This window comes from Scleropages formosus, chromosome 18, assembly GCF_900964775.1.
Source record: "Scleropages formosus chromosome 18, fSclFor1.1, whole genome shotgun sequence".
Lineage (NCBI taxonomy): Eukaryota > Metazoa > Chordata > Actinopteri > Osteoglossiformes > Osteoglossidae > Scleropages > Scleropages formosus.
This window is the reverse complement of record NC_041823.1, coordinates 7,375,467-7,390,202: the sequence shown is the minus strand read 5'-3', so window position 1 is coordinate 7,390,202 and position 14,736 is coordinate 7,375,467. Positions and strand designations below refer to the sequence as shown.

At 44.8% G+C, this 14,736-nt stretch overlaps 1 protein-coding gene across 4 annotated transcripts in view; it reads left to right on the top strand.

Annotated features, from left to right (window-relative positions):
* The first annotated feature begins 4,433 nt into the window (after window positions 1-4,433).
* The window catches only part of col14a1a (collagen, type XIV, alpha 1a), an 84,121-nt gene continuing 73,818 nt past the window's right edge, over window positions 4,434-14,736 (top strand). For 3 of the 4 annotated variants that reach the window (XM_029260058.1, XM_029260056.1, XM_029260059.1), the window contains exons 1-3: window positions 4,434-4,620; window positions 6,783-6,905; window positions 10,813-10,929. In XM_029260058.1, the coding sequence (XP_029115891.1) occupies window positions 6,818-6,905; window positions 10,813-10,929 (205 nt within the window). In that variant the 5' untranslated portion in view covers window positions 4,434-4,620; window positions 6,783-6,817. Of the gene's footprint in view, window positions 4,626-6,782; window positions 6,906-10,812; window positions 10,930-14,736 lie in introns of all 4 variants that reach the window. The other variant, XM_029260057.1, reaches the window with a different exon arrangement.

Genomic DNA, 14,736 nt, shown 5'->3' with positions numbered 1-14,736 from the left:
ATCCAAAATAATCAGCGCTAGCAATAATAATAATAATAATAATTAATTTCTTTATTTAGCTGTCACCGTAGTCCTTCTTACTAGCACAGTTTGAAATAATTGACATGAAGTAGAAGGCTGAAGCTACAGGCCGAAAAAAAAATTATATACATACATATATGCTCTTTTTCATGAATGTCTTAGCTTTGCTATTTTCGTTGGGCTGCTCTCTAAATATTTATTTTAGCCTGTTATGAATAGCATAACACACACTAGTAACACAGAAATCCAGACCCAAGATAAAATACTACACATTCTTATCATTCTTCACCGTATACTCTGGTTGCATGCTTGTATTAATAGTGCTGTGCATAAACTTTCCATTAATTGTCGGAGTCATTTATAATATAACATTTCGCAGTGCATTTTTTGGACAGTGCTGAAGACCTGTGTGAATAAGAAAACAAAACTGTCTCTGGTATACCGAAGCCTGAATTCCAATGACCTTAAATTCTTAATGAAACACTGCGGGGAGACCATATGGCCGGGTTCGACGCACTCCGTATCAACTCTGGGGCTCTAATGCATTTATTTATCAGGAGGACCGGGCTACAACGCAGTGCTTCGTGCCAAATGCAGGTCTGGCACCGCTGGATCGAGGAGGCAGGCGCCAGCCGGTACCATCGGGAGAGAGCGCTTGGACCGTTCGGCAGGAAGGCGCAGCCTTGCCAGCCTGACCTTGCGACCAGCAGGTTGCTGGTTCGTAGCCCTGGACGTGGCCCCTGCGCCCGCAAGACAAAGCAGGCAACATCAGCTCAGTCGAAGTACCTGCTCGGCGACTAATAGAAGCCAAAAATTTGTTCTTCCCCTTCTTTTCTTGCAGATCTCTACTTGGTCTGTGTTCCTAAGCCAAGCCAGAAGCAGACACTATTAATACTTAATAACACAAGCCTCTCGGGAATCATGTGCTCGCCGCACGTGGACTTTTGAAGAACACGGATGCCTAAACAAGTATTTTCTTATTCCTGGGCCGTTTCTAGCCAAGACAAGGCGTGTAACACAATTACATGACTGAGCCAATTTAAGTGATTCTGCAGTGAAAATTTTAGCATGGAATGCAGAGAAAATAGCAAAAAATAAAAAAAAAAAGTTAAAAGAAAGAAAAGCAACAGATTCAAATTTTTACAAAGTAGATTCTGAGAGTTGGAGCAATTCAGTGGATACTGTGGTAAGTTTGTAAACCACGGGAAAGCGATTTAGATTTATTTACTTTTTGAAACTCGGTCCAAAGTCAGTCTTAATTGTTGTATCTGGAGAAAAACAGAGCTTGTTTCCTTGGAAAAAAAGGGGGGAAAAAAAAAAAACGTAATACAATAAAATGTCCCATATGAACAGTGGCAAAGGAACACAGAAAGAGAACGAGTACCGTTCTGGCCAAGAATCATTTTTTAGAGCTGCTTTTGTTGGAGGAGACATAGAGGGCCTGGGATGGGAGAGTATCTTGATTTGTTGCGGTCCAAGACAAATGTTATCGAAAATCTTCCCTACAAACGACTCGACGCTGCAGCTCACACGAGATGCTCTAATTGGTTGCGGTTACTTCGTTCCTTTTCCCAAAAGGCTGCTTCTGTTTATGTAATTCTGCGCCGGATCAATTCGTCCGCCGCGTTTAACTGTCGCTGAGAGAATTAAAACCCGCAAGGACACCGGGCATCGTGACGGAAAAACCAAAACCCAGCACTAATCAGCCACAACTAACCCACGGATTAGGGAGATCAGGCTAAATGATGCAAAAGAGTGGATACAGTAAAAGATGAAAAGAGAGCGAGGGACACACTTCATTGGACGGTAAACTTGAAAACAAAAAAAATCTGGCGTTTGTACAGTCGGCAGGATGGAACTAATCGCCACATTCATTTTTGTAATCGTTCATTCATATTCAATAACGGGTCGTTCGATGCAGAGTCGTGGTGGTCTGGAGTTTATCCTGGAGACATAGGGCGTGAGGCCGGGTACCACCTGGGTGGGACACCAGTCCATTACAGGGCAATCAAACGCACTTATTCAGTCACGCAGAATGATGGTAATTCAGAGTGACCAGTTCTCCTCCACGGGGGTGCGGTGGTGCAGCACGCTTGGCCGGGTCCTGCTCTCTGGTGGGTCTTGGGTTCGAGTCCTGCTTGGGGTGCCTTGCGATGGACTGGCGTCCCGTCCTGGGTGTGTCCCCTCCCGCTTCGGCCTTGCACCCTGTGTTGCCGGGTTAGGCTCCGGCTCGCCGCGACCCAGCTTGGGACAAGTGGCTTCAGCTAGTCTGTGTGTGTGTGAGTTCTCCTCCATCTTTAGACTGTGGGAGGAAACCAGAGCACCTGGAGGAAACCTACAAGAACTCCACCCAGGCTAACCAGGTTTCGAACCCATGACCAAAGCCACAGAGCACCTAGCGCCCTCACATGTCATATGGACCAGCAGCACCTGAGATCCTGGCTGCATGTTACACCCCAAAGCCACCCTCCCTGTCCCGCCGCCCAGAACGTTGGTACCTTGCAGTCCGAGGAGGTCGGATGTGTCGGAGAGAGGTCAGTGTCGCTAATCTGATCAAATCCTGTGTGCTGCACAATGCCTGCCAGCCACGAGGCTCACCTTGAACCCACACACCCCACGCCCACAGCAGAGCCAATCTCCCACAATGACCCTCTTCGACCTTGGAGGTCCAGGAGACTGTGCCGCTCAAAAGCCCCGCCCACAAGGCTCCCCTTTGTCTACGAACGGAAGAAAAAAACGTAGCATTACCAGTTGTCCTGGAACTCACAGCGAATGTTAATGTGAACGGAACATGTGGTCAAAGATAATAAAATAAACAAACAATCTCCCTGTTTTCCTCCCTGCTGCAGATCTGGGAGCAGTGAAAGTGGACGGAACCTGGAGCTCTGCAGGACTGAGAAATACATAAAGGGAAAATGGCATTTCCAACAGCGTGCGCTTTTTCACCTGCGCAAGGAGAAAGGTCCAGTAATATTGCTGTGACCTAAAGTATCGCGTCAAATATGAAAAAGACATAATGGGATGTATTGGCAACAACAGAGCTCATTAAAGGTAAATTATTATGACAAAGAGGATCAATTTCTAGAGGCCCAATGACTTCTTCTAGTTCATAACAGACAGTATTTTATATACATTCAACTGACAGTATAACAGGTATTTTAAGACCGAAAAATCTCAGCAGGAGCGCCCAGCGGAGTCATACGCAAATACAGCCAAGGACACTGGCACTGCACCCTATGAATCTAGTATGTGTATGAATATGTATCGTATGTGCTACTCACAATATTTTCTCTTATTTCTATATATATGGCAGCACTCCCACTGCATTAAACTTGATAAAGCTACTTACCCTGAGCTGATACAGTACAAATTACTCATCAGTCCAAATGAGCACAAATAACTGTAAGAAGCTTAGTGTAGAATGGTAACAGTATAAATTATTTTCTACTAGAAATTCTAGGAAAGTGTAGTGTTTTGAAAATACAAAGTAGCTTGTAATACTAGTATAAATATATATATATATACATAAATACCTGTAATGCTTTTATATATATATATATATAAATTTTATTTATATGATATATATATATAGAGGAGGGGGTGCGGTGGCGCAGTGGGTTGGACCGGGTCCTGCTCTCTGGTGGGTCTGGGGTTCGAGTCCCGCTTGGGGTGCCTTGCGATGGACTGGCGTCCTGTCCTGGGTGTGTCCCCTCCCCCTCCGGCCTTACGCCCTGTGTTGCCGGGTAGGCTCCGGTTCCCTGTGACCCTGTATGGGACAAGAGCTTCAGAAAGTGTGTGTGTGTATATGTATATATATATATATATATATAATATATATATATATACATATGTATAGATATAAATACTGCATACCACATATAGACATTACTCTCCCACTGGCATGCACAGGACTTTATATGTACACACACACACACACACACACACATTTTCGTCTACCCTGCGTCCCGTCCACGGTGTATGTCTTCCCCCCCCCCCAGCACCCCACAGCCTTACGCGTAAGGATTTTGGGATAGGCTCCGGCTCACTGGATGTGTGTGTGTGTGTGTGTGTGTGTGTGTGTGAGCGCGCGAAAGGAATTGGAAGAAAAGGTATTTATTGATATCCGTTCTGTATGAGAACAGTGAACACACTTGTCACCCGTGAGGAATGAGAGGTGTTTTTTTTTTTTTCTTTTTTTGCGGGTCAGAAAGAGAAATGCGGCGCTGTGATTCAGCAGCGAGTAATCGGAGCCCCGGCCCGGAATTATAATATAACCGCTCGTTGTGCCCCGTCCTGGACCTGCCCGTCTGTCCCATCACCTCCTGCAATTGGAGGCTCGCGGATGGAGGGGCTGGGTTGGCGGGGGAGGGGGAGCGGGTGCGCGATGGGGGTGAGTAGCGGCGCTGCGCGACGGCGCGCGAGACACGCGGAGACACAGCGGAGCGCACTCGCTCGCTCGCTCGCTCGGACCCGAGACCGCGGACCCGCTCGGCGCGCGACACACGGCGGGAAAGGCACGGGAAGGGAAGCGAAGGGTAGGCAGCGCGAGGAGGATCCGCGCGGGCAGGAGCCGCAACTTCTCAATGCGTGAGCTGCGAGGTACAGTGAGTGTCGCGATTTTCAAATTCTACGCCCGTACCATAAATCATGATGCGCGAGACGCGCTTCAATCACGGACCGATATTTATTTCTCTCTCTCTCTCTCTCTCTCTCTCTCTCTCTCCCCCCCCCCCCCGCTCTTTCTCGGGGCGCGATGCTCTCATTACATTAGCACGCAATTACGGGGGAGTTTATTTTTAAAAAAGTACATTCATTATATATTGTGAAAAGTGGTCGCGATCGTGATCGTCAGTACCTGGCTGATTACTACCTGCCTGGATCAAACAAAGTTAGCACGCGCCAGAAGCCGCTTTTTTTTATGGATTGAAAGGTACATCACTGAAATGATGATTTCACACACAAGAAGAGTGTGTCCGCTTTTACTCCGTTCATTCAATTGTCACGCTAACAGTGCGGATTATTCCAGTATGATCTGTTTCATAAACCTTACAGTAGTAATTCCCTCGGCTCTTGGTCTCGATGGGATGCAGGGATGATGTGTCTTCAAAGTCTCTTGTTGTTCTTGTTGTTGACAATTATTACTGATAAATATTATGGGCTGGAAACAGACACCATGGCGACAGGTACAGGCTCCGCTGTGGGGGGGGGGGGGGCATGTCCTACTCATCCTGTCTGAATCTTTAGATGAATACCTATATATATATATATAAAATATTTGAGGCCCTTTTTATTATAAAAGGATTATTCTGTATCCACGTGGTGCCTCAGTGAGCAGCTCCTATTTTCATATTATTAATATTATGATAAGAAGTCCTGTGCATATGCCAGTGGGAGAGTAATTCATTATAAAAATAATTTATAGTCCTGTAACGGATGACTGCCCTTTTGTATTGGATGGGAATTTTAATACATTTGTGCGAGTTCTCGTACTTTTTTCCAGGGATTGTTCATACTTTAGTATAAAACTTGGCGTGATATTATTGCGGCGCACTTCTGCATTTCCTGACCTACCTTTAGAAATGTGGTAGTTGGATTATGCCCAGATATATTTACATTTTTTGAAATGCCCACCTGTTCCTGAGCTGCTTTTCCAGGTGTTACCCGCACTCCCAAGAAAGTGCGTGGCATTTAATTTATTTATTATTAATATGAATGCAAAAGAGACAAAGGATGCCGTGCAGTTTATTTACACGGAATAATAGCCTCTGTGGCCATCTGTGAAACCCCCTCATTCACAGGGTGAAATTATTCATTTTCTAACCTTTATTTCCCTTTTTCTACATACTGAACGTGGATTTATCTTACGAAATAAAAGTTTCACTCGAGGAATTCCGAAGCTGGGCTCACAGCTGCATCTTAAGCACAAATCCAGGTATCTTTGGGAGGATCAATGTCTTTTTTTTTATCGGTTTACTAAAGCAGCATTTTAATTCTCAGGTCTCTAGAGGCATGATTCTAATTAAAATCACTGTGTGCTGTTAGCAGAACAATATGGAAAGGAAAAAAAATCTTTTTTTTTTTTTTTTGGTTTCAGCCCAAGCACATTTATACTTCAAAATGTACATAATACACACACACATCTTCAGAGCCGCTTGTCCCATATGGGGTCACGGGGAACCGGAGCCTACCCGGCAACACAGGGCGTAAGGCCGGAGGGGGAGGGGACACACCCAGGACGGGACGCCAGTCCGTCGCAAGGCACCCCAAGCGGGACTCGAACCCCAGACCCACCGGACAGCAGGACTGTGGTCCAACCCACTGCGCCACCGCACCCCCCCATGTACATAATAATAATGAAAAAATATGTGTAAATGGCTCTTCGCATTCCATCAGCCCGTATCCCATTCCTCTGCAGTTTTTGCATATCCTGTGTTATGAAATGCTGAGAGGTCACAGCACAGTCACCAACTCTTATTTTTCTACTGAGTTCTGCGGGTCACTGTTTAATTCTGTCAAAGTGGACAGAGAGGTCAAGTTGGTGTGGTCCTGCTGTCCGTTGGTGAGGACAATGGCCATGGGGAACAGTCCTCCACACCAGAGTTCACAGTTCACAGTCTGAGCTCCCTTACTCTTTCCCCCCACGTTCCCAGACACACACACGCACCACACTGTCCCCTCCGTCCTTCCTCCCCCCCAGACACTCTCACCATTCCTCCATGGCAGCTCACACTGACTGGTCCCCTGTTTTCTGTCTTTTCCAGGTGGTCCAGCAGCCCATTTTGTACAGTCATAAAGGATGCTTGTTTTGGGACTCAGGAAAAGGACGTGGTGTCCTCTTGTCCTTCTTGCTCTTGCTGTACACTTTGTCCCAGCTCAGGGCCAAGGTAGGTGGCGCTCTGGAACTTCCCTTAACTCACGGCGTCATTTTTTTTTTCCGATGTGCTGATTTGGTAAAAGTGTTTGATTACCATGTTCTTCAATCACTGTTTTGGACTTAAATGATCTCATTAGTTTTTTCTGGGTGGTTTCCATATGCTAAGAAGTACTTTCTGAAAATGACCACAATGGATGCTGCAGCTTTAAAATTTTTATGTAAATTGTAAACATGACCACCAGGGTTACCAGTTCTTCCAGCGAAAGAACCCAGCGCTAGTGTTGAGGAGGCGTCGATTGAACGTTCCCACTGGTGCCGGTTCCCTCCCTCTGTGCTGTTCGCCCCAGAGTCAGAGGAAAAAACCCAGAGCCTGCTGCGCTGAACTGTGAACCAAAAAAGGGGAAAACACTCGCGTGTAAGAAATCCGAAAGGATCCCGTCCTCCAGAGACGACTGAAACACTTAATTGGCCCGTCTGGCTGGAAAGAGTTCACATTCCTTCCTTGCCCTTTAAATGAATAGAGCTGAGGGTGGGCGCAGGTTTAACTGCTCCTCTCAAGGGTCGGCTTTGTCCAGATGACAAGGGGTCTGGTTGAAAGAGCTCTCACATGGCGGAGAGCAGGTGGAAGCGCTCCGACACATCCTTTTACCACGCCCCCTTATCACGCCCACTTCCTCGAAAGAGAATCCAAATCGCAGGCCGCTGGTCGGCACAAAACGCTGATCGGGCCCGTTTGCGTTGCCTGTCGATACGCGGAGGGACGCGTCCGCTGTTCAACGACGTGTCCCTTACGTCTGCAGCTTGTTCAATCTATAAATCTGACGCACGCTGTTATTTTGTGCTCCACAGTGGCGCTGAAGGGCGTCGGGCCTCTGATTCCGCAAAGTGAGGCCGATGTTTCAGCCGAGATGAACTTCACATTCGCGCATGGCGGGATCAATACTGTGCTGTGTGCGGCGCGGCGAAACACAACGGCGTTTGCTGGATAAAATAACACGCTCCTGATCTGCACAATGTATTCATTAAAGTGAGCCGACTTCGTGTTTAAGACCAGCAAACCCAGGCATGCCGAATTGCGTGTGGCGTGCAGGGAGCGCAGCGCACCGGCCTGGAGGCGTCTGTCGGGACACGTGTAGCGTATTCGGTTGCGGGATTTGCGAAGAGGAGACAATCTTCAGAATCACAATGGATTGTTAAAATAAACTGCTTATGTCTAAATAATCATTTGGTGTAAAGCTGGTCCAATGAAGTGGTTGGAGACGCGCTGCAAGAGGTAAAAGCACAGGGGCAAGGATGAACAACGCATCGCATTTCATGTGCAATTCATAATTGGAAGGTGGATTCCAAAGCAGTGTGAGATTTATTTTTTCCTATAATGTATATTTTCTGATTTTGGGCTCTTGGTAAATCTCATCCATAATATCCCGACTTAAATAAAGAAGCATCAAAGGAATTTTTTATGTGTGCTAAAGTGTTCTTATGTTACATGTGCTCAGATTTCTAATGTCGGGCATATTTTTGTTTCATTTTTAATATCGCCCTGGCCCTAATGACGTGGGCAGTAGTTGAATGCGGACTGATGAACGGATGAAAAGGGTCGATATGACATGTGCTGACCAAGAGCGGCAGTTCAGTTTTTCCCTTATAGGACTAAACTGCCCTTTAATATTTCAATGTCTTTAGCAGAGATTCCAGCACCGGTAAAAGATAAATGTTCAAAGATGTAGAAATGTAGGTCAAAGTCAGGTAAGGAAGTGGAAGGCAGATGATAAAAGGCCTTAGAAGGATTTGGGCTGAGTGCAATAATCATCTTGTGCAAAAAAAAAAAAAAATCTTCAAGTGGATGAGATAATCACATCTAAAGGTTGCTGGCGTCTGCTTGAATTTGTGCCATTTACACAAAATGTAAGACCAGCTTGCATCCTTTTAAATGACAAGTCAACACCTGGTGCCTTAAACTCTTCTGATGGGAGCGTCGAATTATCACCAGGCCGCAGCAATCCCGTGCCAGAGAGCCGTGGTGAAAATTCAAGCGTGCAAAAAGTATTGAGGAACTTCTTTTTGTTGACGATTTGTTCTCGCAGCTTATAGTCGGTGTACCGCTTTCGGATAATCCTCAATGAGCAGCGAGCAAATAGACGTTGTATTTTCCTCTTCATTATTCATGGATCGCATACAGCTCATCTGCATCTCACAAAGAACCCCTTCACATCCAAGTCCTAATTAGCAGTGGTTTTACATCATGTGCGCCGCGGTAAAGACGGAGGAGAAGGCCGTTCTGGCTCCATTATTAGTCTTGAGTGTCAGCTCAATTCCCAAATTAAAAGTTGCCTGAGGGGATGGGTCGGATTATTTATTTTCCGTGAAATGTGTGGAAGGCCTGCGGGCGTATTCTTACCTTAAACTCACATCTTTCTTAAGCCATAAATAAATTTATACGTTTGTCCCTGGGAGCGGTGCCCCGGGTTCACTCTCGCTTCTGCGAGTCCTCCCAAAGTGTCCGGCGGCCGCATTTATGTGCGCAAAGATGCACGCGCGCAGGTCGGCGGGGGAAACGATTTGGATTCGTTTTCGTCCCCTGAGAGGGGAGATGTTTTTCCTCGCAGAGAATAAAGCGCGGCGGAGTACCTGTCCCCTGTTTCAGGTTGGTGAGCCTGGGATTTTTTTAGTCTGTCTGCAGGTATTTTATTTCTCGAACGGTTTCCCGCTCTTACTTCGCATGTGTGAAGTTTGTAATATGATACCTGTGCCAAAGACTGAACTCTTTACAAACCTCTTTTTATGCAAATATCCACCACAGGTGTAAAAATCAGTCATTAGTCCTTCTTTCTAACTCCTAGTTGATGGATTTTCATTAGTATTTCATCAGGAGGGGGGCAGTTGACAGTATAGGGGTTACGCTGCTGCCCTTGGATCAAAAAGTTGCTGGTTTGAATCTCACTCGCTGCTGTGGTACCCTTGAGAAAGAGCCTTACCCTAAATTTCCCTACTGAAATTACCCAGCTGTGCACATCGGGGTAACATCTTAATATCATAAGTTGCGAAATGCAATTTTGTAAGAGAAAAATGTCAACGTAGTATGTAGGTGGCGAAGGTATGTAAAGAAGGCCACGGCACATTGAGTTTCAAACCCAAGGGCTTGTGGATCTGCAAGGAGTTGTACTTCAGGAACTTTTCTTGTTATTTCTCTTCCTTTTCTAAATGGTTTTACTCGCCGGTGGTGAATGGGACCGACGCAGTGGTCTATGGGTGGTGTCCAGAGCACGTAGCTGAAGTAGAAACAGGGCAAATGTTTGCAGCGGTTTCTCCCTGCGGTGGAAATAATGAGTAGATTTTGCCTTCGCCCCACTACTAATGGAAGAGAGTTGCTCCTAATTCCCCTCTTTATGTTGTTGTATCTATTGAAAAAGGTCACATTCTCTTTCCGAGCACCCCGATTCATGGTAGACCGCTCTTCCGCACAACCCGATCACGCCACGTGTGCCATTCCACCGCTCCGATTTACTTTTACATGGAGCAAGAAGTTTTCTCTCAAGCTGTCCTGCAGCTAATTCGTTCCCCACAATCTAACGGGCATCGAGCGTCGGACATGTGCCGAAAGAGAATCTGCTACTCTTCAGATAGACAGGAAATATAAATATTATCATTGGCTCATAAACTGCAGCTCACTATATCATATGAAAAGAAAGCGACTGCGACTCGCCCAGCTTTCTGTGTAGCGACGTTCGCGTTCTGTTTGTCTTTTCGGGATTAAGTGTCTCCTCCTTTGATCATTTCAATACCTCTTTTCAATAGTGTCCATGTCCTGTAGTTTGATCTAATGTGTGAGAAGCGTTTGTGACATTGGATTTACAAAGTTTCATGAAAATGCCCAGAAAGCATTAACATGAATCGTTTCCTTGTGATCTGTTTTCCAGTTTCCACTCCACGTAGACTACGTTTTAAAGCTCTGGGACCAGGCAAATTTGCTATATCATGGAAAGAGCCAAGAGGAGACTTTGATCACTATAGATTAATTTATTACATCAGACCAGGTAAGCTGCATTGTTTGAAATGTATCCTACATGTGTGCGTGTAGAGCTGGATAGATGGCTTACAGTTTTTAATGTAATCCTAACAGGTCGCTACCAATGAATCTCGCTCACTTAAAGTATGTTTAAACACTTGCTGAGATCAGGGTCGTGGTGGTCCGGAGCCCATCACAGCCGCAGAGGGTGCTAGGGTAGCCACGCAATCATTCGGTCATACACAACGGACAATTTGTAGCCGCTGGTTAATTTGTCTGGCTTTGGATCATGGGAGGAAGCTGGAGCACCTGGATGAAACCCACACGAACTCGACCTCCAAAGCTCAGAACGCTAAACTCACAACTCTTGATGGCCAGAATAAGGCATACTGGGATTGGTGGTGGTTGGGTGCCAAACATGAAACAGAATAATAATGTACAGATGGTGAAACACACGACAATAACACTGTACAAAACAGTCACCATGTGCAAGTAACCAACAGCAGGACCTCAGACACAAGCAGTAGTGCAAATAGTATACAGTAGTGCAACTGAGAGCAGTGGGGATGACGGCAGTGTACAGGAGCTGTTAAGAGATGTAGTAAAAATGTAGACGACATTTAGGACATGACCGAAAGCAGTTGTGGGGGGTGGTTTTAGTTGACTGTATTAAGAAAACACATGGCTTCAGGAAAGAAGCTGTGGAAATGATGTGAAACCCGAGCGTCGATGGACTTGTACCATCGGTTCCACCGGAGAGACGGAGTCAGATTTGAACCTATGCCTGCCATCCCCAACAAGTTAATTTTGCTTACGAAATATATCGTTGCTCTCCATAAAAATACAACATAAGTGAATCACAAAAGCACTTGCAGTGCTGAATGAAGATTAAAAGGTTTGTGACAGATCCAAGTTAGGGAGCATAAGTGCTGTATTAAAGAGGCTATGTGGAAGCAATGTACTGAGTGCAGTGAGTAATTCTGCTCTCAGTGGGTCAGAGACGAGACTGAGCTTGCTTTTGCGTCGGGTCAAGGAGGTGAGATGACAAATGACAGAGAAATGCTTCTCCTGGATTTGGGGTAAAATGAGAAAAACTGCAGGCCAAGGACTGAACCTTGCGGGACGCTCTTTGAGGGATGCTTTAGGAAATTGGAGCGGTGCTCGTTTGACTCACGTATTTATGTGAAAAATTCATTTTATTTCCATTACTTTTTTCTTCAGCAAAAAACAAATGCTTTAAGCATTTTTTAAATGATGTAATTGATGTCTGTGAAAAAAAAATACATGTTTGGGGGATTTCATGATGATACCGTACTGTGCTTGGCAGTACTTTTTGTCCTAGATACTTTTGTGCCAAAAATTCAGAAGGGCACAAGCCTTCTACTCAACACTAACAGTTAAACATTAAATTTTACTGCCTGTTCATTTTCTCTTGACATTTTATGATGATTTATATATATAAAAAAAACACAGCACACCTAATTGGCAAAGCAGAATAATAGCTTACTATATTAATGCTGACTGACTCAGAGGAAGGTCAATGTTTGAAAACAAAATGTGAAAAATAAAAAAAGGAACGCTTTCTTTAAAGACCTTGATAGAGGTAACGTGGAAGCACATGTGCCACTCTGTCTGATTCCCAGTGCACATTTTATCTCAGATGCCGGCTCCCTGTTGAATCACAGCTATTGTCTGTTCCCTAATTGGTATACATCAATTTTGTCAGGCAACAATGGCTGCTGCCTGAATACATTGACTGTGTTGATGGACTCATGTTACTTTCATGGCATTAAACATCTCCTGTGCATAGGTAAAACGCTGGCATTTCTTACAGAGGTAAAAGACCTAAATAGGTAGTAAATCTGATTCCATCAGAAATCTTTTATACGACGATCGTACTTTTGCGGTCGAAAATATAAGCAGCCACACGGTGCCTTTCTTAATACATATGTCTGTGACCCATGTTGTGTGGTCCTGGTAGATGTTGCTGTGAATAGCAGCAAGTCTGCTTAGGTGTTCTGCCTCGTGTTGTGTGTTTCTAACCTTATAACTGTGGAATTGATGGGTGCACAGCTTAGCAATAGATAATAGAGATCAGATGAGTGCAAAGCCCACTTTCCCTTGTGCCCAAAGGCTTGAGTCTCAGCGAGGGGTTTCCCTGGTGCCATCAGTCCTTAGTTCCCTGGTGGTGAAATGTGTATCAGCATTGGCAGGTGGTCCTGGCAGGTTTTGCAAAAACCGTCACTGTGAAATACGGCTTCTTTTCTCACACAACAGTCGTATCAGTGCTCTCTTTGTATGTGTTTCAGCTCCTTTCCAAATGAGTTGTCCGGTGTTAATCTTGGAGATTCATGTGCTCGGCCGAACATAAGGCACACGCCAAGTGAGGTGTTTATATCTGCGTTTAATTTCTGCCTTGGAAAGACCGAGCTACTTTACAATGCAATATCTTTATTTTTACTATAATACATTAACATTTACATTTATTTATCAGATGCTTTTGTCCAAGGAGACTTCCAGTGAACTCTGTGTAGTGTTACCAGCCCACACACCTTATTCACTGCGGTGAATTACACTGCTAGATACACTGCTTACACTGGGTCACTCATCCATACCTCAGTGGAACACACACGCTCTCTCTGTCACTCACGCGCTATGGGTGAATAGACTAAACGTTGACCGTGCTTTAACACATTTAGGTGCTCATCTGTCACATCCATTCATTGACACGCCTGCTAAATGATCGTGAATATTTTGTTCGGTGCAATCACATTTAAAAAAACTGGGAAAACAGGATATATGTGAATTAACACTGGTGTCAGTGTTTTTCATTCCATACCCTGTTGTATCCCATTGGACTACTTTGTGTTTGCAATCACCTGCTGATTTTACTGTTTCTGCATTAACAAGCCTTTGAACAGCCGTCGGCGGCATCTCGCCTTACTCTGCGAGTGACCTCCGTGCCGGTGCTGACTGTGAATAGTGATGCTGATCAAGCAGAGTTACTCTTCCTCCTGGTGAACGCTGTAGGATTTAAATCAAGTTAACTGTTTCGCCACTGGGACGATGAGCTCCTTTACATCGCCAGAATTCCCACAGTGAGAGAAGTGCATGTAAGGTTGTTGAATAGTGTAAGACTTACATTTACACTTATTCATTTAGCAGATGCTTTTCGCCAAAGCGACGTACATCTCATAGAAAATACATTGTGTTCGTTACATTAAACGAAAGAGACACATAGTTGCAGTTAATTTGTTCCTTTCACCATATGAACCAATGTTCATATAACTTTATCTGAATATCCATGATTCCAAATCACCTTCCTAGTAATTTTTTTTTGAGATATATAAACATGTACGTTACATTCCTGGAGTAGCTGGGACATGATCATACCGGTTTATCTGGACATGATCTTGAAGTTATAGTGCAGGAACATTTACACCTTATATGAACTTAAGAGACCAAGCTCTTAAGAGAGAGAACTTACTGTGAAGTGGCCTGGGGTGGAGTTTATTTCTGTGTTTTGGAGCCATATGTGTAGGTCCACTGGCCAAGTCATGACAAGCTTGCTGGGGAAACAGTCTAATGGCTTTTACAGCTGTTAAATGAATACAGTATTTGTGATATAGGATGCACTTTCATGTCATTTCTTGTTTCTAACCACAATTTGCAATTTGTTAGTGGGAGAAGGTTTTGAATGTTCACATATTTGTATTTAGACATATACACACGTACTTATAGAGGGGCAGATGAAAGTGAGATTTTCTTTTTCAGTTTAACTTTGGCCAGGTGTCAACAGAATGATGAATGTTGCAGGTACGCCTAGCAGGGATGG